Source organism: Chelonia mydas, chromosome 12, assembly GCF_015237465.2.
Source record: "Chelonia mydas isolate rCheMyd1 chromosome 12, rCheMyd1.pri.v2, whole genome shotgun sequence".
Lineage (NCBI taxonomy): Eukaryota > Metazoa > Chordata > Testudines > Cheloniidae > Chelonia > Chelonia mydas.
In genome coordinates, this window is record NC_051252.2 from 5,695,192 (window position 1) to 5,719,981 (window position 24,790).

General features: G+C 46.1%; 1 protein-coding gene across 6 annotated transcripts in view; it reads right to left on the bottom strand.

Moving 5' to 3' along the window:
• ZDHHC1 (zinc finger DHHC-type containing 1) overlaps window positions 1–24,790 on the bottom strand; it is a 63,648-nt gene that overhangs the window by 34,622 nt on the left and 4,236 nt on the right. For all 6 annotated transcript variants that reach the window (XM_043526327.1, XM_037877872.2, XM_037877871.2 and 3 more), the window contains exon 2: window positions 5,249–5,467. In XM_043526327.1, coding sequence (XP_043382262.1) covers window positions 5,249–5,467 — 219 coding nt within the window. The remainder of the gene's footprint in view (window positions 1–5,248; window positions 5,468–24,790) is intronic.

A 24,790-nucleotide genomic window follows, 5' to 3' on the forward strand; every position in this document is an offset into this window, starting at 1 on the left:
TTTCCAATGACACTTCACATGACTTATCTTGCATAAAATACATCATAATTATGCTATAATCATATAATAATATCACTATGAAGAATATGGGGTGCAATGTCACAGGATTGTCCACCCATGTCCACACTTCTGAGTCCATGCATTCCTTCGACGTCTATACCAAAACCATCAGAATAGGAATGACCAATTAGGGTCACATGTATGCTCCCTCACAGAACCAAACTTTCAGAATGAAATTAAATAAAAGAACTGTGACTCTGATGCCGCCAGTTCCTTTTGCTTATTCAGAATTACTACAAAAGATTGGGGAAGTTGGGATCTATACAGATTATCTACTTGAAGAGCCACAGTTCCTAGAAAGTAACTTTCCGTTCTGCAGTTACTGTCTCCAGATCTCCACTAGAGTACTGGCTATATCAATTCTCAAAGGAGATGGGTCTTATTATGGGGAGGGAGTTATTGTGAGTGCTGATTAAGTAAATACTGCTCTTCTTCATCAGATCTAGAATGTCTGCAAATTATTTTATGCAGTATAGTTGTAGCCACGTTTGTCCCAGGATATTAGAGAGACAAGGTGGATGAGGTAATATCTTTTATTTGACCAACTTCTGTTGATGAGAGAGACAAGCTTTCAAGCTACACAGAGCTCTTCTTCGGGCCTGGGAAAGGTATTCCGATAGCTCAGTGGTTTGAGCATTGGCCTGCTAAACCCAGGGTTGTGAGTTCAATCCTTGAGGGGGCCATTTAGAGATTTAGGGCAAAAATTGGGGATTGGTCCTGCTTTGACCAGGGGGCTGGACTAGATGACCTCCTGAGGTCGGTCCCTTCCATCTATGATTCTATGAACAGCAATAACAACAGCCCCAGCCCATCTCAGCAAACTTCTTCTCTTTTCTCCCCAAACGAAAGTCAAACAAGGGAGGGATTCCTTCTAAAAACTTTCTCTAGCTAAAGAGGAAGGAAATACGGGATGCTGTTAAAAGCACTGTAAGTTAACACAATGGATAACTATTTACATACGAAGTTATCAAAGAGATGAGAAGTCAACAGGGAAGAGCACACAGGAAAGAGATGCCGCTGGGGTTTATACTGTGTCTGAGTACAGACAATGAACTTTGGGGATATAAGAAGAAGGAAAGAACAAATCCCATTATCCTGCAGGAAGTAAACGGGCAGTGTGTTTACATTTGCAAAAACAGGATCTCAGCCAATCTTGGTTGAAGATGCTGCAGAAAAGGATTTGAATGAGGTAAGTTTCTTTAGACAAGAGAGTTACTTGTTAGTTAAGTTTAGTCTCTAGAAAGCGTGTTATGATTTTGTTTTATATATAACCATTTGTTTCCAATTTCCTTAGTTACTCTCACTTGAATCTTGAATCTTTGATAATAAACTTGCTGTTTTCACTATAAATATACCTCAGTGCTGTGATATTAAGCAACGTGCTGATCCTGAGTTGAATCACATAAGCTGGTTCATACACTGCCCCTTTGGGGAGAGCAGACCTAGTACTTCGGTGAATGTTCAGTCAATAAGGGGCTGAACATTACAGGGGGAACACTTCAAAGTGTCTCAGGGACTGGGGTGCACCTATTGTTAACCTGTAAGGCAAAGTAAGGGCTGGCATAGCCCAGAGCACAGTGCTTGGGTAGTATGATAGAATGCACCCCTGTATTCACACCCAACACACTACTGTAATAATCTTTGTTGAAAATATGACTTGCAAGGTATCAATTGAAAACTAATAACTTGCTGGTCAATATTATCATGGTGAAAAATGTATGTAGCAACATTATATGTAAAGTTATTAACATAAACTGAAACCATGACTGAAGTGTGTTTACCAGGCAAGTCTGGGAAGTGAGTAAACCTGTTTCTCAAAGATAAAGGACAAGTTGACACACCCAGCCAGGTGTCATCAAAGCTAATGGACCATCACCTGTCAAGTGGCCATTCTTTGGCATGGAAGAGGGGGAGACAAGAGACAAACAGATTTGCATTTTAGCATACATAGGTGAAAAGAAACAGCGTAACACCTCTTTCACACCAGACTCCATGTCTCCTTGCTCTCCGCTGGGCAGAACTTTATCTAGGGGTCAATCTTAGGAAAATGCATTTCAAAGGAGGACTAAGCTATAAAAGTGTGGGGCAAAAACACCCCAAGTTATGTCTCCCTGTCCATCTCTCTCTTTTCACCGATGAAGACAAAAGAAACAGCCACTGGACCTTGGAAGCAGATCCTGGCCTGACAGTTTTGTCAGCAATGTACTGAAAATCTGTGGTGAGAACATCACCTGAAACCAAGTCTGGTTTGTTAAGTTTAGGATTAGGAAGCGTTTTATCTCTCTTTTTCTAGGAACCATTTCTGACTTTAATGCCCTAATACTTGAACTCACTTAAAACCTAAAATCTTTGTAGTTAAATTAACTTGTTTTATTCTTTAATCAGAATTAATCTAGTGTTGTGAACTGTGTGGGAAACTCCACTTGAGATGGGAAGCTGTTGTATCTTGATCCCCAGACTGTCTGAGAGAGCTGGACAGTGCTAAACACATGTTTTTGTGGAAAATCCAGAACTGGGAGTGCGTTGGGGTCACCCTGCATGTGGTAACAAAGGCTGATGGAAGCCAAAGTACAGCTGGACTGTGCTGGCAGGCTGCAGTTACACACAGGCACTCAGGGTGTTACTTGAAAGCTGGAAGAGTGGTTTGTGAACAGCCCAGATGGGAGCTACAACAGCAAAGCACTGTGAGGCACCTGAGTTTGCAGGGTGAAGAATTGTGCAGATCGCTGCCTATTCCATGCTGGAAAAAAGCTAGAGGAGCTAATAGGCTGGTGGTGTCAGGGAGCTGACACCCAGTTAAGCACAAGCAAGACTCCCACATGCTAAAGGCAAGGGGGTAACAAGGTGACTCATAGTCCTGGGTACTCCGAGAACCATCACAGACTGTGACTGGGTTATGTTAACACCTTTGACTCTTTGGGCCCATATATTCCATCTAAATTAACACAACAGAGCCCATTGTGCTGGGAGCAGTACAAACAAAAAACAAAAAGACAATCCCTGACCCAAAGAACTTGCAAGAAAAGACCTCAAGGTAGCAACCTTATGTGTCTCTGCAGCATAGACATTTCTCAGATGTACTGTGGAATCTGCTTTGAACCTTGTGGGTGGAATGTGTTCCAAGATGCTCAGGTAACTTTAACACATGCATTTGTATGCAAAATTTGATCTGTGTAGAGAATTTCTGAGCAAAGATAGTCCTGGAATCATCTTCTAGGTTTTCTGTCACATACAAAGACGTGAACAGGATTTTAGTCCTACAGAAGGCCATTTGTACATTAGGACTATGTAGTCTAGGCTCCACTGGTAAAGTATGCTGTTTATGGAAAAATACAAGTTCAGGTGAAAAACAGATACAACTTAAGCACAAACTAAAGATGTGGGCATAAGACTATCTTCTTTACAGAACACTTTATAAGCAAGTTCAGGTATTATAACTTGGATCTCACTGATCCATTGGCTGATTTTATTGTTACTAGGAAAGCTGTTCTCAGGGACAGATGATATACAGAACATTTACCCAAATGTTCAAACAGAGAATTGGCAAGACCTAGATTCAAGTCTCAACAAGGAGGTGATTCACAAATAGAAGAGAAGGTAGAAATTAGTTCTTATAGAAATCTTTTGATTGTAGGATGTCTGAACACAAAAGATCTTTGAATAGTGACTGGATAAGTTGATGATATGGACACCATATAAACTTCTACATTTTGGTTTTGGCTTAACCAGTCAGAGTTAATAAATATTTCAGGATAACAGAGATGGGGCAGGTGAAGGAACTTGAATGCAAGGACACGTTTACCTAGAGATATTGATCTATCTGGTGCAACCTTAAATATGGTCTTGTGTCTGCTCCATCATAATACAGAAAATATTCAAATAACTCTTCCTTAACACTCTCATTATGGAAAACAGGAAAGGTTACTAATTCAGCAGAACCTGCCCAGTCACTCACTTACTGCTACTGCATCTGTTCCATGGATAAATATTTATAGCAGGGATTCCCAAACTTTTTCCATGGTGTGGGCCAAATTTAAAGAGTTTGTCTCCTAACAGACCGTTCCTCCAACACCATATGAAGTGTGGATATAGCTGTGTCAGTCCCAGGATATTAGAGAGACAAGGGTGAGGTAATGTCTTTTATTGGACCAACTTCTCTTGGCTTGAGAGACAAGCTTTTGAACCACACAGAACAGCTGAACAAGAGCTCTGTATGGCTCAAAAGCTTGTCTCTCTCACCAACAGATGGTGGTCAAATAAAAGATATTACCTCATCCACCTTGTCTTTCTGTTCCCCCAACATTCACATTTGAATAGACTAACTCCCCTCCCATTAATAATCATATAACATCCTTTGGGCAACTATAGCAATTACCTGTATGGAAAAATAATATGAGGAAACTAATGCATTTGTAGCTATTTTTTAACATGATTTAACAATTGGAAACAAGAAAAGCCAACACCATATAACTAGCCATCTTTCTGCAGCTCACCAATAAATGTTCCTCATGCCAGAGTTTGAGACTCTCTGATTTTGTAGAATCCCACAAATTTATGTGGCACTATTCAAAATACAAAAGAGGTGAGGTCTGTCTCTGATGTGCTTGCAATCCAATGCAAACAAATATCAATACAAACATGGGATAGCAGTTCATAACAAGAGAAATGCGCAGATATCCCTGGAAGAAAGATCAGCACAGGAAGGCTTCATGAAATAAATGAATTTTAAAGAGGGATTTGCAGAAGGAAACAGAAGCTATTCCACGCACAGGAGGCAGCATGAGTGAAGTCAAGAAGACAAGATTAGGAGAAGAGACAAAAGGAAGCACAGGAATATACGGAGTGCAAGACGAAATGAGAGAGATATAGGCAATGGCGGAGATGGGAAGAGCCTTGGAGGTAAGGACCACTAGCTTCAATGTAAAAGTATAGAGATAGGAAGGATAGAGCAGAATGGTAATAACGTAATTAAAGTAGTGGAAGAGAAAGAATCTCAAAAGAAGAGTTTTATATAGACTAGAGGAGAGCAAGCTGGTAGTTATCATCTCAAGGCAGGAGATGACATACAGATGATTTCAATCTCCAGGGCTATCTACAGTACCTAGATAAACTTAAAAATACCACCATTGCTCCATTATAGTTGAAGGTGTGTTTGTGATATAACATTAATTATCAGTTGAAAGGATACAATGTATCCAGCAGGCACCCAGTGGTGAGGCAAGAGAGGCACAAGGATTCCGAAACCAATCAGAGCAAAGAAGAGATATAACAGCCAGGCAATAACCTGGAAGGGATGTAGAGGCCAGCTCCAGCCATTCCTTCGGGCGTGCTGAGATTGGACTTCAGCAGTTGTTTCACCCACCTTTTCTGGAGCTGTCTTATTAGGAGGTTTGTTGCAGATGTTCATCTACAGAGAGCAGGAAAAAACAACAAAAAGGTAATCCTAAGGAAAATCCCTTTCCGTTACACTTGGCATTCTCAGAAGGTATGTCCAGAGATTCCAAGGCCAGAAGGGAACTATTGTGATCATCTAGTCTGAACTCCTGAATAACACAGGCCATTGAACTTCCCCCCAAAACATTTGTAGAGCAGACCCTTTAGAAAAATAACTAATCTTGATTTAAGAATTGTCAGTAATGGAGAATCAACCACAATCCTCGGTGGATTGTTCCAATGGTTAACTACAATTTACACCTTATTTCCAGTCTGAATTTGTTTAACTACAGCTTCTAGCCATTGGATCGTGTTATACCTTTCTCTACTAGACCTAAGAGCATATTATAAAATATTTGTTCCCCATGTAGATACCAATAGATTGTAATCAAGTTATCCCTTACCCTTCTCTTTGTTGAGCTAAATAGATTGAGCTCCTTGGATCTATCACTATAATAAGGCATGTTTTCTAATCCTTTAATCATTCTCATGGCTCTTCTCTGAACCCTCTACAAGTTACCACCACCCTTCTTGAATTGTGGACACCAGAACTGGACACAGTATTCCAGCAGTGGTCACACCACTGCCAAATCCAAAGGTAAAATAATCTCTCTACTCCTACTCAAGATTCCCCTCTTTACGTATCCAAAAATTGCATTAAATCTTTTGGTCACAGCACTGGTAGCTCATTATCCACCACCGTCTCCAAATCTCTTTCAGAGTCACTGCTTCCCAGGATCAAGTCCCCCACTCTGTAAATATAGCCAACATTGTATGTCTCCAGATGTATAAATTTACATTTAGCTGTATTAAAACGCACATTGTTCGCTTGCACCCAGCTTACCAAGCAATTCACATTGCTTTGAATCAGTGACCTGTCCTCTTCATTATTTTCCACTCCCCCAATTTTTGTGTAATCTGCAAACGTTATCAGTGTATTGGAAAATGTTACTGTAATGGAGCCCTGATCTTGGGTCCATTCTCTTTGTAGCTGGAGCTCTCAAACCTAGAGAGTTCTGTGAGGATGAGAACTTCTTCCCACCAATCAAAGATTGCTTTGTTAGACTTTATAATTTTTCGTTATTAGCTTTTACTAATATTATTTTAATAAGTTTTAAAACATCACACTTTTGAATATAAAATAATTATGTTACCAAACACCTCTCCCTTCATTCTGATTTATTTCCCCGCCTACTTGTGAATGAGCTGAATATGAATCAAACGCTAATCAGATTCCTAGCTTGTATGGGAGACAGGCCAACCAGGTCAGAGAAAACAAGAATCCGTTTTCCTCCCTCACCATTCACTCAAACCAAATAATCAAACTGTTCAAAGATTTAATTTTTTTCTCTTAGTCATTACTGCTTCCTTTGCCCCAAACCATGGTGATTGCCACAATTCCATGGTATAGTCGACACCGAATAATAATACCTCCTGCAACGAAGTGAAATCTGCCTTCGTCTTCAATCAAACAGCCTGTTTTAGGTTTCCAAAGCTATCACAGGAAAGTTAGGCCTGGTCTACAATACAAAGTTAGGTCGACGTAAGCTGCCTTGCACTGACCTAGCTGTGCCTGTGTCTTCACTAAAATCTGTCTCCCACCGATGCAAATGCCCTGTTACAGCACACAGTAACACCACCTCCCCAAGAGGCACTGAGCCATGGTTGATGTACTGATGCTGATACAGTGTGAGTGTAAACACTGCATTACCCATGTTGACCCTAAAGTCCTCCAGCAGGTGTCCCACAATGCCTGACTGACCGTTCTGATCACAACTGTGAACTCCACTGCACAGGGTCACGGAGACTGGAATGCCCCCTATCCCCTTTAAAGACCTGCATATTTTTGAAATGCCTTTTTCCTGATTCCCAGCTTGGCGAGCACACCTAGCAGTTCTCCATTGTTGTATGCAACTGCCCAGCTGACCATGACAACTACATGCTCCAGACACACTCCAGCTTGGAGCAGACAGGGGATATTGGATCTCCTGGGCCTGTGCGGAGAAGAGACTGTGCAGGCGGAGCTACTGACCAGCCACAGAAACAAGGATATCTACGAGCAGATTGCACGGGGGATGCAGATGCAGGGATACGACAGAGATCCGCAGCAGTGCTGTGTGAAACTGCAGGAACTTCGGCAAGCATATCAGAAGGCCTGTGAGGCCTGTGAGGCCAGCCAATTCAGTGCCAATCCACAGACCTGCCCCTTTTACAAAGAGCTGCATGCCATACTTGGCAGAGATCCCACCACTACCGCACACACCTCTGGGGATACTTCTGAGATGTCCATGCCACAAGCTCCTGGCATGAACAGCAAGAATGAGGAGGTGGAAGAGGAGGAGGATGGGGGACATGCGGCTGGGGGAGTCCAGCTATGCTGTGAGCCAGGACCTGTTTGAGACTCTACTGCAGTCAAGCATGGGTGAGCCCGATGCAAAGGGAGGAACCCCAGGTAAGTGTTTAATTGTTTTTTCCATTATAATGATGTATTGATGGTGCCCCCAATTTAACAGGACACAATAATCGAGCTTTCATTAATTTACTCGTACTAGAAGAGATAGTGGAACAACAAAGAGAGGTGGAGTTGTTATACGCTTTTCATTCCCCTGTTGAGTTAGGCAAGGAGGAACATGCAGAGTAGTTTGTTTATGCACATAGGGATGTCCCTTGAATCCTCCAGAGAGATCTCAATGAAACTTCCGTGGAGGTTCTCTGCAATCCTCTCCTGACAGTTTCTAGGGATGGCAGCCTTATTTCTTCCTCAACGGTAGGACACTTTCCCAGGCCAGTTGTCAAGGTTCCTTCCCCACTCTGAACTCTAGGGTACAGATGTGGGGACCTGCATGAAAGACCCCCTAAGCTGATTTTTACCAGCTTAGGTTAAAAACTTCCTCAAGGTACAAACTTTGCCTTGAACCCTATGCTGCCACCACCAAGCATGTTAAACAAAGAACAGGGAAAGAGCACACTTGGAGACGTCTTCCCCCCAAAATATCCCCCCAAGCCCTACACCCCCTTTCCTGGGAAAGGCTTGATAAAAATCCTCACCAATTTGCATAGGTGAACACAGACCCAAACCCTTGGATCTTAAGGGCAATGAAAAAGCAATCAGGTTCTTAAAAGAAGAATTTTAATTAAAGAAAAAGTAAAAGAATCACCTCTGTAAAATCAGGATGGGAAATACCTTACAGGGTAATCAGATTCAAAACATAGAGAATCCCTCTAGGCAAAACCTTAAGTTACAAAAAGACACAAAAACAGGAATATACATTCCATTCAGCACAACCTATTTTACCAGCCATTTAACAAAAGGAAATCTAACGCATTTCTAGCTAGATTACGTACTAACTTAACAGAAGTTCTGAGGAGCATTCCTGATCTGTTCCTGGCAAAAGCATCACACAGACAGACAGACCGACCCTTTGTTCCCCGCCCCTCCCCCCCCAGCTTTGAAAGTAACTTTTCTCCTCATCGGTCATTTTGGTCAGGTGACAGCGAGGTTATCTTAGCTTCTTAACCCTTTACAGGTGAAAGGGTTTTGCCTCTGGCCAGGAGGGATTTTATAGTTCTGTATACAGAAAGGTGGTTACCCCTCCCTTTATATTTATGACACCAGTCGTCAATAACTTCGGCAGGCACCACTGCAATACACAGGCTAGGGGGCTACAGGCCCAGGAAGCTTTGGGATGCCAGCAGCAGCTGTGCTCTCTGTGCCTTTGTTACCGTCAGGCATGAGATAGCAGCTAAAATCACCACCACCTGTGGAAAACAGTGCAAGTATTCAGTACCATTGCCCTATACTCATAGTTTAATGCAACCAAGCAATTCCCTGCTCATTTCCCTCATACCTGGAGGGCCATTGTCACCATGGCTAGTGCTGTGAGTAGCACCACACAGAAGCACTCTGGAGCACAAGTGTCAATGAGTATGTCTTGTTTAAAACTTTAGGGGAGCAAGGGAAGGGAGTTCTGAATATTAACTTTCGCTTTCCATAGTGACTCTATTGACAAGGATACCTCTGTATGTTGCAGCCTTGAGGCGTTCCGCCTCCACACCTGTGGAATGCCTGAACCAGATAAAGAGGAGAAAGAAAAGGACTCAGGATGACATGTTCAGTGAGAACCTGCAAGCCAGTGCTGCATCAGACGATGAACAGAAAGCCTGGAGGATGAATACTGCAGCAGACTGTATGAAGAAAGAAAGAGCAGACAAAAGAAAGACCCAGGAGCCAGAGAGGAAGATGCACCAGAACGTAATGGGGTACCTCCACCAGCAAACACAGATGCTGCAGACTCTTGTGCACCTACAGGTTCATCAATCACTGGCTCACCTCCCTTTGCAATCTATCGAGAACTCTATTGCAACACCTCCCTTTCCTTCCCCGCTCCCAACATATCACATGGCATCAGGGGCTGCAGATCTACACCTACCACTCACTGCAGGAGACATTAAGGACAACCACAGCTTCACATACAGTGATTTGTGAAAGCCACAGTAGCTGTATGTGTAGCTATTATGGACAGAATGTTCTTTCCCCTTGTTAAGTTCTGTTCCAGTAATATATAAAGTTTTTAATGCATCAGATTTTAAACTGGATGGATTTTTCTTTGCATTGGTTTTCGTACTGAATAACATTCTATTATTTGGAAAATAATTCATCTTTATTAGCTCACAACATATGCTGTGGAGCGCTTAGCAGTTCTGAATGCACCTACTTACTTGGTACTGCACAGTGTGACAACTCATTGGCTCAGTGAGAAACACAGTGTAATAATCATAAATGTAGAGCAAGCACCACCAAATTAACAGGTGCACTGACACTGTTATAGTCATAGATGTATACCAAGCAGCACACAATTTGTAACAGGCCAAGGAGAGAACACTACACCACAATGCATTACTGTGACTCACTGTTAAAGTGCACTTACAAAGTCTCCCTGAGCAGTATAGCTGTCAGAAGTAAGGCCCTCAATTGCACCTGCTCAGTACTTCTGATGCCCTAACGAGCCAGCTAGATTGCTTGCCGGTCCATCCTGCTTGATTGGCTGAGGAAGCCAGCAGACTGGTTATTAAACTTAGCAGCAGCAGCAGCTCACTGGCTGCTCAAAGCACACGTCCACAGACTCTGCCTTCCTGAGCTCGCCTCTCCAAGCCCTGCTCCTGCTTTGCTCCTCCATGCTCCAACCCACATCCTGCCCGGCACTCAGTCTTGTTCCAGCCTTGCTCCTGCATCAGAACCACCCCTCCTCCTGCCTTCCCTGATACCTGATAATCCAGTTCTGACCCTCTGCTTTGACTCCTGACTCCGACTGTCTCTCGACCCTTGGCTCTGGCATTGGGACTCCGATCACTAGGCCCAGCTCCCATGCTGACCACGAGCCCAACCTGCCTGCATACAACCAGGTCCACTGGGTGTCTAGCTGTTCAAACAGAGCAGACACTCCATGTCCACCCTCCACCGCTGCAGCAACTTTTCTCCCTTTGCTTCACAGATATTATACAGGACACAGCAGGCAGCGATAACCACTGGGATGTTTCTTTCACTGAGATCCAGTCTTGTGACGAAACAATGCAAACGTCCCTTCAATCGACTAAAAGCCATTCAACTTCATTCTGCCCCTGCTGAGCCAGTAGTTGAACCTTTCCTTGGTGTGATCAAGATGGCCGGTGCATGGCTTCAGAAGCCAGAGGAGCAAGGGGTAGGCTGGGTCGGCCAGGAACACTACTGGCATTTTATTATTGCCAGTGGTAATGTGAAGGTTGGGAAAAACTGTCCCTGCTTGCAGTTTTCTGAACAGTACTGTGTTCTTAAACATGCAAGCGTCATGCACCTTCCCTGACCAGCCCACACTGATATCGGTGAAGCGTCCTTGGTGATCCACCAACATTTGCATAACCATAGAAAAGGAGCCCTTTCTGTTGATGTATTTTGTGGCAATGTGGTTTAGTGCCAAAATGGGGATATGCGTGCAGTGTATTGCCCCACCGCAGTTCAGGACCCTCATTGCTGCAAATCCATCCACTATGTCCTGCACATTGCTGAGATTCACATTCCTGTGTATCAGGAGGCAATTAATGGCTCTGTACACTTGCATGACAACACCCACGGCAATGGATTTTCCAACTCCAAAATGATTTCCCACTGACTCGTCGCAATCCAATATTGCAAGTTTCCACAGTATGATCACCACTCACTTCTCCACTGAGTGCAGCTCTCATTCTGGTGACCCTGTGCTGGAGGGCAGGGACGAGCTCAGCACACAGATCTAGGAACGTGGCTTTGTGTAAGCCAAAATTTCTGCAGCTACTGCTCATCATCCCAAGCCTGCATTATGATGCAATCCCACCAATCAATGCTGCCATTTTTCAGGCCCAGAAGCAGCGCTCCACCATCTGCAGCTGCTCCGTGAATGCCATCAACAACCTTGAATTGGTTCTCGCTTTGTCACACAGCAATCTACCCTCCAAGAAATTGTCATTCAGTTCTTCTTGCGGATCAGCAAGATTATATGTCCTCTACTTCAACATTCATGACAATAGTGCAGAGCTGGGCAGGTTCCATGGTGGACAGCAAGGACAGCCATGTGGGTTCATGGGATTTTTTTAAAAAGGTGTGAAAATTATGGGATATAGATGATATTATGGGATGGAGACAGATGCACACTGGGAAATTATCCCTTTCTACTAGTCAACCCTGTGCAACTCATTTCTGCTCCTTCCCTCCCCCATGCATTGACAAAACTTCCCAAAAGACAGTGTACTGGACGGAGGTAGGTTGCACACTGGGATACCCACACATGATGTACCGCACTGTGCATCAGCACAAGCACTCCTGGTGAGTACACGCAGCGCCAACACAAGGAGTCAAGTATGCATGTGCACAAGTGATATACTAACTCTGGCTGCTTTATGCTGATCTACCTTGCGTCGACCAAAGTTTGTAGTGTAGACATGGCCTTAATCTGACTCCAACTCTTCAAAAAGAAACCAAGTTACTGAGTCGAAGGAAAATGAACATTTTTCTGCAAGGAGAGATGTCATGTTCTACAGTGCAAACCCAGACCACTGAGGGGTTGTGTCACCACCTACCCTATAACACTGGGTGCCCCACAATGCTTTGCTGCTGCAGCTCCCAACCTGGGCCGCTCACAACCAGCCTACCAGCATGCAGGTCACATCCTGACTGTCTGTGTGCTAGACAGCCCTGGTTCAACAGCTCTGACCTCAGCAACCTGTCTATAGCCACACAGCCCCACTCTGGCTTACATCAGCCTTGGTTACAACCAGCAAGATGACTCCAACTCACTCCCAGTCCCAAATTTTCCCAATGATTTCTATATACATTTGACTTCCATTAGACACTAACCAATTTATTTGAGCATAAGCTTTCGTGAGCTACAGCTCACTTCATCGGATGCATAAAGTGGAAAATGCAGTGAGGATGTTTTATACACACAGACCATGAAAAAATGGGTGTTTATCACTTCAAAAGGTTTTCTCTCCCCCCACCCCACTCTCCTGCTGGTAATAGCTTATCTAAAGTGATCACTCTCCTTACAATGTGTATGATAATCAAGGTGGGCCATTTCCAACACAAATCCAGGGTTTAACAAGAACGTCTGAGGAACAGAACTACTAGCCGTCACCTTCAGCCCCCAACTAAAACCTCTCCAACGCATTATCAAGGATCTACAACCTATCCTGAAGGACGACCCATCACTCTCACAAATCTTGGGAGACAGGCCAGTCCTTGCCTACAGACAGCCCCCCAACCTGAAGCAAATACTCACCAGCAACCAGATACCACACAACAGAACCACTAACCCAGGAACCTATCCTTGCAACAAAGCCCGTTGCCAGCTGTGCCCACATATCTATTCAGGGGACACCATCACAGGGCCTCATAACATCAGCCACACTATCAGAGGCTCGTTCACCTGCATATCTACCAATGTGATATATACCATCATGTGCAAGCAATGCCCTTCTGCCATGTACATTGGTCAAACTGGACAGTCTCTACATAAAAAAATAAATGGACACAAATCAGATATCAAGAATTATAACATTCATAAACCAGTCGGAGAACACTTCAATCTCTCTGGTCACGCGATTACAGACATGAAAGTTGCGATATTACAAGAGAAAAACTTCAAAACCAGACTCCAGAGAGAGACTGCTGAATTGGAATTCATTTGCAAATTGGATACAATTAACTTAGGCTTGAATAGAGACTGGGAGTGGCTAAGTCATTATGCAAGGTAACCTATTTCCCCTTGTTTTTTTTCCTACACCCCGCCCCCCCCCTCCCCCCCCCGTTCCTCAGACGTTCTTGTTAAACCCTGGATTTGTGCTGGAAATGGCCCACCTTGATTATCATACACATTGTAAGGAGAGTGATCACTTTAGATAAGCTATTACCAGCAGGAGAGTGGGGTGGGGGGAGAGAAAACCTTTTGAAGTGATAAACACCCATTTTTTCATGGTCTGTGTGTATAAAACATCCTCACTGCATTTTCCACTTTATGCATCCGATGAAGTGAGCTGTAGCTCACGAAAGCTTATGCTCAAATAAATTGGTTTCTCTAAGGTGCCACAAGTACTCCTTTTCTTTTTGCGAATACAGACTAACACGGCTGCTACTCTGAAACTTGGCTTCCATTGTTTCTAATCCCACAATGCTTAATTTACATAGGAGACCACCAGATAGCTGTGACATTCCCTCCTGCCTGAGCAAACTGTACAGCCTAAAATCAATGAGTATCCATAATTACTTATGTAATGTTAATACATACACTTCACAATATTAATCAGCGTGTCAGCTTTCAGAAAAGACATCATTCCATATATTTTATAATACTGTAAGGTATACAATCAGTTGATTCAGTTGCTTATCATTCTTCCTCCTCTACCCACTTAAGAAAGGAAGAAGTCTTTCAAAACTTGTTGTAAGGTAACATTAATTGGTTAGAAAAAAAGAAAATTAATATTAACATTGATTAGGCAATTTTTTAAAAATCAACAGAACTTACAATAGTTCTGAAAGCCACCTGAATGCACTAGTGAGGGAAATGTGAGCTGCATTTCCTGCAATGGACAAAATCATCTTGCTGGAAAGCTTCAGTAAAATAACAGCTCTTAGTGAGAGAGACATCAGCACTATCCAGAGTTCAGGAAATACCAAAACAGGGACAAGACGGGGATTGCTAAAAACTGTTTCTAAGGCCGGGTATACACTACAAACTTACATTGGTATAGCTACAGCACCCAGGGGTGTGAAAAATCCACACCCCTGAGCGATCCTCCGGTGTAGACAGCACTATGTCATCAGGATGGCTTCTCCTGTCGACATAGCTACTGCCTCTTGCGGAGGTGGATTAACTATGCCAGGGGTTCTCAAACTGTGGGTCGGGACCCCAAAGTGGGTTGGGACCACATTTTAATGGGGTCGCCAAGGCTGGTGTTGGCCCTGGGCCCCAGCAAATCCGAAGCCCAAGCCCCACCGCCCAGGGCTAAGGTTACATGCCCTCCACCCGGGGGGCTTCAGCTTTGGCCCCCCCGCCCAGGCGGCGGGGCTCGGGCGGGCTCAGTCTTCGGTCCCCCCTCCTAGGGTCATGTAGTAATTTTTGTTGTCAGAAGGTCACGATGCAACAAAGTTTGAGAACCGCTGAACTACACGGATGAGAGAAGCTCTCCTGAAGCACTGCAGTGGCACAGCTGCAGCGGCGAAGATTTTTAAGTGCAGACCCGCCCTGAGATACGACAGAGTCGTATTTAACCACCTGTGCTTGTAGAAGTAAACCCTGCAGTTTTCCTTTAACAATAGGATTTAACAGCAACATGCAGTGCCCACATGCTGTTTTTGAGTTCCCATAGATAAGCACAAGACAGGGCACCACCAGTCCAGCCCAATGTTCATAGGACATTAATACATCCCCAAAGGCGCTCAGTGGTTGACACTGGCACCCAGTTTGGTCCAGAAGGGCAGGAACTAAAAAGTAGCAAATCAAATGAGCTGCAAGTTTAACTGATTTATTTACTCACTGAACTTACTTGGTTTAGGATTTTCAGTGATATTTCTGCCTAGCATCCCAATTAAACTGTGAGGGTGGAATGGGCTACAAGAGGTCAATGAACATTACAGAGCACAGACTGTGGGAATGTCTCTTAGCTGTGCAATCCCAATCCGAGCTTTATTCCTGATGAGTACATGGTGCACTAGAAATATTTTGAGAACTGTTCTAACATCTAATACTAGCAGAACAGGGTGCGTGTAAGGGTATGTCTACACTACGAAATTAGGTCGAATTTATAGAAGTCGAATTTTTAGAAAGCGATTTTATACAGTCGATTGTGTGTGTCCCTACTTAAAAGCATTAAGACCATTAAGTCGGCGGAGTGCGTCCACAGTACCTAGGCTAGCGTTGACTTCCGGAGCGTTGCACTGTGGGTAGCTATCCCACAGTTCCCGCAGTCTCCGCTGCCCATTGGAATTCTGGGTTGAGATCCCAATGCCTGATGGGGCAAAAAATATTGTCGCAGGTGGTTCTGGGTACATGTCGTCAGGCCTCCATTCCCTCCCTCCCTCTCTCTGTGAAAGCAACAGCAGACAATCGTTTCGCGCCTTCACCGTCACCGTACGTCTCCTGGGTGCTGGCAGACGTGGGACTGCATTGCTACAGAGCAGCAGCTCATTGCCTTGTGGCAGCAAACAGTGCAGTACGACTGGTAGCCGTCCTCGTCGTCTCCTGCGTGCTCTGGCCGGCCTTGGTCAGGTCGGTCGGGGCACCTGGGCAGACTTGGGTGCTCCTGGCAGATCTTGGTGAAGTCTGTCGGGGGCGCCTGGCTGGACATGGGTGCTCCTGGCAGACCTCGGTAAAGTCTGTCAGGGGCGCCCGCTCATAAATGGGAGCGACTCAGGTCATTCTCTTCTTTAAGTTTTGTCTAATGGAGATTCTGTCCTGCCTGGAATATTGGCAGAGGGATAGCTCTCCCAGCCAGCAGCACCGTCTGCTGCCAGACTACCCCTCCCTCCCTCCATCCGTGAAAGCAAAGGGCAACAATCGTTTCACGCCTTTTTCCATGCGGGCGCCATATTGCTGTCAGCATTGTCATCCACCCGCCGCTTCCGCTGCCACTCTGCTCTCCTGCTCACAACATACCACAGCAAGCATGGAGCCCGCTCAGATCACCGCGGCAGTTGTTACCGCTCTAAACACCATGCGCATTATCATGCAGCATATGCAGAACCAGAACCTGCAGAAGCAGGCGAGGAGGTGACGGCAGCGCAGTGAGGAGAGTGATGAGGACATGGACACAGACTTCTCTCAAAGTATGGGCCCCGGCAATTTGGTCATCCTGGTGGCAATGGGGCAGGCTCATGCCATGGAACGCCAATTCTGGGCCCAGGAAACAAGCACAGACTGGTGGGACCGCATAGTGTTGCAGGTCTGGGATGATTCCCAATGACTGCGAAACTTTCGTATGCGTAAGGGCGCTTTCATGGAACTTTGTGACTTGCTTTCCCCTGCCCTAAAGCGCCAGAATACCAAGATGAGAGCAGCCCTCACAGTTCACAAGCGAGTGGTGATAACCCTCTGGAAGCTTGCAATGCCAGACAGCTACCGGTCAGTTGGGAATCAATTTGGAGTGGGCAAATCTACGGTGGGGGCTGCTGTAATGCAAGTAGCCAACTTGCTATCAAGGGTAGAGACTCTGGGAAATGTGCAGGTCATAGTGGATGGCTTTGCCGCAATGGGATTCCCTAACTGTGGTGGGGCGACAGACGGAACGCATATCCCTATCTTTGGACCGGACCACCAAGGCAGCCAGTACATAAACCGAAAGGGGTACTTTTCAATTGCGCTGCAAGCACTGGTGGATCACAAGGGAAGTTTCACCAACATCAGCGTGGGACGGCCGGGAAAGGTACATGACGCTTGCATCTTTAGGAACTCTGGTCTGTGGGAACGGCTGCAGCAAGAGACTTACTTTCCAGACCAGAAAATAACTGTTGGGGATGTTGAAATGACTATAGTTATCCTTGGGGACCCAGCCTACCCCTTAATGCCATGGCTCATGAAGCCATACACAGGCACCCTGGACAGTAGGCAGGAGCTGTTCAACTCTAGGCTGAGCAAGTACAGAATGGTGGTAGAATGTGCATTTGGATGTTTAAAAGCACGCTGGCGCGGTTTACTGACTCGGTTAGACCTCAGCAAAACCAATATCGCCATTGTTATTACTGCTTGCTGTGTGCTCCACAATCACTGTGAGAGTAAGGGGGAGACGTTTAGGGCGGATTGGGACGTTGAGGCAAATCGCCTGGCCGCTGATTACGCGCAGCCAGACACCAGGGCGGTTAGAAGAGCACAGCAGGGTGCGCTGATCATCAGAGAAGCTTTGAAAACCAGTTTCATGGACTGGCCAGGTTACGGTGTGAAAGTTCTGTTTGTTTCTTGATGAAAACCCGCCCCCTTGGTTCACTCTACTTCCCTGTAAGCCAACCACCCTCCCCTCCCCCCTTTGATCACCGCTTGCAGAGGCAATAAAGTCATTGTTGTTTCAAATTCATGCATTCTTTATTAATTCATCACACAAATGGGGGGATAACTACCAAGGTAGCCCAGGAGGGGTGGGGGAGGAGGGAAGCACTGGGTGGGGTGGGGGAGGAGGGGAGGACGGAAGGACAAGGCCACACTGCACTTCAAAACTTATTGAATGCCAGCTTTCTGTTGCTTGGGCAGTCCTCTGGGGTGGAGTGGTTGGGTGGCCAGAGGCCCCCACACCGCGTTCTTGGGTGTCTGGGTGAGGTGGCTATGGAACTTGGGGAGGAGGGCGGTTGGTTACACAGGGGCTGCAGTGGCGGTCTTTGCTCCAGCTGCCTTTCCTGCACCTCAACCATACGCCGGAGCATATCAGTTCAATCCTGCAGCAGCCTCAGTATTGCATCCTGCCTCCTCTCATCACACTGACACCACCTCTCCTCTCGCTCGTCCCTCCTGTCCTCTCGCTCATCCCTCCTGTCCTCGCATTCATTTTGCGCTTTCCTGGACTCTGACATTGTCTCCCTCAACGCACAAACCCAACTAACCCCCCTCTCCCCACACACACAAACACCCAATTCTCTGGGATGATCGCTTCACCCCTCTCCCTCACCGCGTGGGTAACAGCGGGGATGATTTCTGTTCAGCCACAGGCAAACAGCTCAGCAGGAATGGCCAGCTCTGAATGTCCCCTTAATAAAATTCCCCTATTTCAACCAGGTGACCATGAATGATATCACTCTCCTGAGGATAACACAGAGAGATAAAGAACAGATGTTGCTTGAATCCCAGCAAACACCAGGACCATACGCTGCCATGCTTTGTTATGCAATGATTCCAGACTACGTGGTGCTGGCCTGCCGTGGTAAAGTGTCCTACCATGGAGGATGGAATAAGGCTGCCCTCCCCAAAAACTTTTTGCAAAGGCTTTGGGAGTACATCCAGGAGAGCTTCACTGAGATGTCCCTGGAGGATTTCCGCTCCATCCCCATATACGTTAACAGACTTTTCCAGTAGCTGTACTGGCCGTGAATGCATCCCAACTCTTCAGGGCAAATTAATCATTAAACACGCTTGCTTTTAAACAGTGCATTATATTTACAAAGCTACACTCACCAGCGGTCCCTTCTCTGCCTTCTAGGTCAGGGAGCCCGCCTTCGGTGGGTTGGGAGGGTACTAGATCCAGGGTGAGAAACAGTTCCTGGCTGTCGGGGAAAACGGTTTCTACATTTGCTTGCTGCGCTTCAACCTCCTCCTCATCATCATCTTCCTCGTCCCCAAAATCCGCATCCCTGTTGCATGAGAGTCCATTGAGGGAGTCCACGCACCGGGCTGGGGTAGTTGTAGGGGCACCCCCTAGAATGGCATGCAGCTCATCATAGCAGCAGCAGCATGTCTGGGGCTCTGACCCAGAGCGGCCGTTTGCCTCTCTGGTTTTTTGGTAGGCTTGCCCGAGCTCCTTAAGTTTCACACGGCACTGCTGCGGGTCCCTGTTATAGCCTCTGTCCTTCATGCCCTTAGAGATTTTTTCAAATATTTTGGCATTTTGTCTTTTGGAACGAAGTTCTGATAGCACAGATTCGTCTCCCCATACAGCGATCAGATCCAATACCTCCCGTTCGGTTCATGCTGGAGCTCTTTTGCGATTCTGGGACTGCATGGTCACCTGTGCTGAAGAGCTCTGCATGGTCACCTGTGCTGATCAGCTCACCATGCTGGTCAAACAGGAAATGAAATTCAAAAGTTCATGGGGCTTTTCCTGTCTACCGGGCTAGTGCATCTGAGTTGAGAGTGCTGTCCAGAGCAGTCACAAAGGAGCACTCTGGGATAGCTCCCGGAGGCCAATACCATCTAATTGAGTCCACACTACCCCAAATTCGACCCAGCAAGGTCGACTTCAGCACTAATCCACTCGTTGGGGAGGAGTACAGAAACCCAGTTTTATGAGCCCTTAAAGTCGGAAAAAATGGCTTCGTAGTGTGGACGGGTGCAGGGCTAAAGCTATCCAACTGCTGCTAAATCCGACCTAAACTCGTAGCGTAGACCAGGGCTAAAAGTGTGTACACAGGTGGAACGGGTAGTAAGCTTTACCTGGTGATTAAGGAGACTTAGATCAATTTCTGCAGAACTCAAACTTCAATTAAAAAATAATTTCTAGCCCTTATGATTGTGGAAAAAGAACCCTACCAAATGTGAACCATGCAGCTCCAGTGCCTATGCTTCTGCTCATAATTTTACTGTTGCTACAAAGGCCATGTCTACACTACAAACTTACATCAACTCAAGTTACGTCAGCATACAGCCACCGCAGTTAGTATATCACTTGTGCGCGTGCATACTTGGCTTGTGTCGGCGGGGCACATATTCACCAGGAGTGCTTGTATTGATGCAGAGTGCAGTGCACCATGGGTAGGTATCCCATTGTGCAACTCACCCATGTCCAGCACATTCTCTTTTGGGAAGTTTTGGCAATGTATAATGGGGCTAATTCAATCGCGCAGCGGTGACTGGGTCAACTTCCCCGTCACAACTGTCTCCATCCCATAATTTCATCTGTACCCCATAATTTTTGCAGCTTTCTTTCAAAATCCCACAAACCTGAACAGCTCTCCTTGCTGTCTGCAATCTCTGAGAGAAGGATGGAGCCTGCACAGCTCTGCACTAGAGTCCTGAGTGTTGCAAGCAAAGGGTGCACAATCCTATAGTACTTGCAGAGCTGCAAGAAGAGACACAGGGAACATGATGATTCCTTGGAGGACAGATTGCTGTGGGACATAGCCAGAACCAATTTAAGTTTGTTGCTGGCATTCATGCAGCAGCTGCAGATGGTGGACCACCGGTTCTGGGCCTGAGAAACAAGCATTACGACTTGCTGGGATCGCATTGTCATGCAGGTTTGGGGTGACAAGCAGTGGCTGGAGAACTTTTGGATGTACACAGCCACATTCCTGGATCTGTGTGCCAAGCTTGCCCCAGCCCTCCAGTGCAGGGACATCAAAATGAGAGCTGCACTGACAGCAGAGAAGTAAGTGGAGATCGCACAGCGGTAACTTACGAAGCCAGGTTGCTACCAGTCAGTCGGGAATCAATTTGGAGTCAGGAAATCCACCACGGGGTTGTTGTGATGCAAGTGTGAAGGGCCATTAATTGCCTCCTACTGTGCAGGACTATGCCTCTCAGCAGCGTGCAGGACACAGTGGATGGATTTAGTGCAATGAGGTTCCCGAAGCACGGTGGAGATAGATGACACGCATATCCCTATTTTGGCACCAGACCACCTTGCCACAGAGTACATCAACAGAAAGGGCGACTTTTATATCGTTACACGAGCACTGGTGGATCACTTCACTAATATCAGTGTGGGCTGTCAGGAAAGGTGCATGACACTCACATGTTTAAGCGCACAGGACGGATCAGAAAGCTCCAAGCAGGGTCTCTCTTTCCTGACCGGCAGATTACCACTGGCAATGTTGAAATGCCAGCAGTGATCCTCGGCAACCCAGCCTTACCCCTTGCTTCCCCAGCTCATGAAGCCATTCACCACCCACCTCAACAGTACCAACGAACACTTCAGCTACTGGCTCAGCAGGTGAAGAATGACAGTCGAATGTGTCTTTGGTTGTTTGAAGGGATGCTGGCATTATTCACTCACAAAATTGACCTCACCTGAGAAAAATATCCCAATGGTTATAGCTGCCTGCTATGTCCTGCATAACATCTGTGAAGCTAGGCTGGAAAAGTTTCCACTGAGGTGGGGGTGGAGTTGCTCTCTGCTGAATTTGAACAGCCAGATACAAGGGCTATTGGAAGAGCTCCATGTGGAGCTATACGGTTCAGGGAGGCTTTGAAAGACCATTGTAATAGTGACCCAGAGTCGTGTGTATTGCTGTAGTGTGCTCTCTCTGGCCCTGGTCTTTTGCAGCCTGGTATGAATTGTGTGGTGATTGCTGTACATATGGGGATATAACATTGTCAATGCACCTATTAATTTTGTTTGTGAATGACCTTATGAGTTGTGTGACACTGTGCATTAACAGGTAATCGGCTGCGTTCAGAACCGCTGAGCACCAGCCAGCATATGTTGTGAACAAATAAAGAAACTGTGTTCCAAATAACAGAATTTTATTATTCTGTAACCAAACCTGTGCAAAAAACAACAACAAAACCGCAAAAAACCTCCCATCATTTAAAAACAAATACATTTTAAAAAATTAATAAAACGTAATAAATTAACAGAACTTATGAAGGGAAAAAAACATTCATGCCCCTTTCAGCTACACATAAACCACCTGTGGCTTTCACAGGTCTGTGTTTGTGACACTGTGATTGTCTTTAATGTCTCCCGGGAAGGAGCGGTAGGGGTAATGCAGCGACCCCTGAGGCCACACGGAATGTTGAGGAGACACATAGGGAGGTCTGGATATTGAGTTCTCAATGGGCTGCAGAGTGAGGCAAGCATGGGACTGGTGAGACTGCAGCATCTGTGTTTGCTACCTCAGAATCCCCATTATATCCCGGTGCATCTCCCTTTCATTTTCTTGCACCTTTCTCCTCTTCACTCTATCCTTCTCCAGGCTGTCCACAATGTTCATCCTCCTGGCCCTGTGCTCGCTGTCTGATGCAGAACTGGCTTGCAGGATCTTCTGGAACATGTCATCCTGAGTCCTTTTCTTTCTCTTCCTTATCTGGCTCAGGTGTTCTGTGGGTGTGGAGGGGGAGACCCTGAAGGCCACAATGGCAGCAGCTGCAGATAAAACACACAGTGGGTAGCATTTTCGGTGTATTCACTATGGAAAATGAAACTTAAGATGCTGAACTCACTCCCCTAAAGTTTTAAGCACTATATTCTCACTTCTGCTTGAGATTGCTTGTGCACGGCACCAGTCACAGCACCAGTCTTGGTGAGTATGGCCCCCCCAGGGGTTGGGGAAATGAGGAGAGAATTGCTTATTTGCACGATTCTAGTAGTATAGGGCAGTGCCACTGAGTACTGGCACCGTACTGCACAGGCAGTGGTGATTTCAGCTCATCTTTCCTTTCTGAGGGTAACAGAAGCAGAAAGAGCACAGCTGCTGCTGCTGGCGTCCTGAGGCCATGCAGGCCAGACCATACACTGCTAGACTGGGTACTGCAATGGTGCCTGCTGAAGTTATGGCTGAATAGCATGGGAAAGTGTCCTACTGTGGAGGAAGAAATAAGGCAGCCCTCCCTAGAAACCTTTGGCAGAGGATTGCAGAGTACCTCCACTGAAGTTTCACCGAGATCTCTCTGGAGGATTCCCGGGACAACCCTGCACAAAAACTGCTCTGCCTGCCCCACCCCTCTCATAATTCTAGAGGGGAATGAAAAGCAGATATCAATTCTACCTCTCTTGGATGTACCACTACCTCTTCTAGCAAGAGTAAATTAACGATAAGTCAAAAGATGTGTCCTGCTACTTTGGGAGTGCCATCCCTGTAATTTTAAATTAAACTACACACTTACCTGAAGTTCTTTCCCGTGCACTGGGCTTGCCAGTGCTTAACTAGTGGGACTGCCTGGACTGTTGCAGTGTCAAAAACAGGTCTAGGCTCGCTGGCCAGTTGGATCCCCCAGTCAGCTGTCCCTCCTCCTCCTCCTCACTGTTCACAGCAGGGGCCTGTGACTCAGGCTTCTCAGTGGTATCCAGAGTGCTCTTGTGGGTGGGGTGGTGTCTCTGCTGAGTTTGGCACGTAGCTCTTTCTAAAAGTGGCAGGTCTGTGGTTTGGCACTGGATCGATTGTTTGCCTCCATGGCCTTCTGATATGCCTGCTGCAGCTCCTTGGCTTTCACGCTGCACTGCTGCTGGTCCCTGTTGTAGCCCTTGTCCTGCATCCCCTGAGCAATTTCCTCATAAATGTCCACGTTTCTGCAGCTGATTTGGAGCTGTGCCTGCACAGCCTCTTTTCCCTCCAGGCCATGGAGATCCAATACCTCTGATCTACTCCAGACAGGAGCGAGTCTGGATTGTGTAGCCAGCATGCTCAGCTGGGAAGTTGGACTCAACAATGGAGAGCTGCTAGGTGTGCTCCTGAAGCTGGGCATCCAGGAAAAGGAATTTCAAAAATTCACTGGGATTTAATGGGGAGGCTGGACTGCCGGTCTCTGTGACTCCTGGGCTGTGGAGCTCACAATGTGGACCAGAGTGGCCAGTATGGAGTATTGTGGAAGAGGACAGTAACAGTTGACTAAGTAAGGCAGGGTCTACACTCACACTGCATCTACCTAGGAACTCCGAACTTGGCTCTATGCTGCTCGGGGCGGTGATGTTATTAAATCAGTGTAACAGGCACTTATGTTGGTGGGAGCCAAATTTTAGTGTAGACACATGCACAAGTAGGTTGATGTAAGCCGCCTTCTGTCGACCTAACTTTATAGTGTAAACCAGGCCTCAGAAAAGCTAACAAGAATGGTGCACTTCACTACCTCCATTCAGAACCCTGTAGGCAATGTGAAATTGACCTGATTCTTGTCAGTTTCTTGTCTGGGAAAACTTTGAACAATGGATCTAGTCACTGTCCAGGAGAATGCAAAAAAATTAAAGGCAGTTAATTGACCCATGGACAATCTCCAGCACCTAGAACACGTCAATTCCCAGGTCTGATCTATGGCTCTCAGGGAAAGTCATCTCACCTGGGATCCCAAAATGTAAACTTCCTCAATAACAGGGACAGAAACAAGTTCTGCATACCCTCAAGATCCTTTCCCTAGCCCAGTAGCATCACTTCCACTTA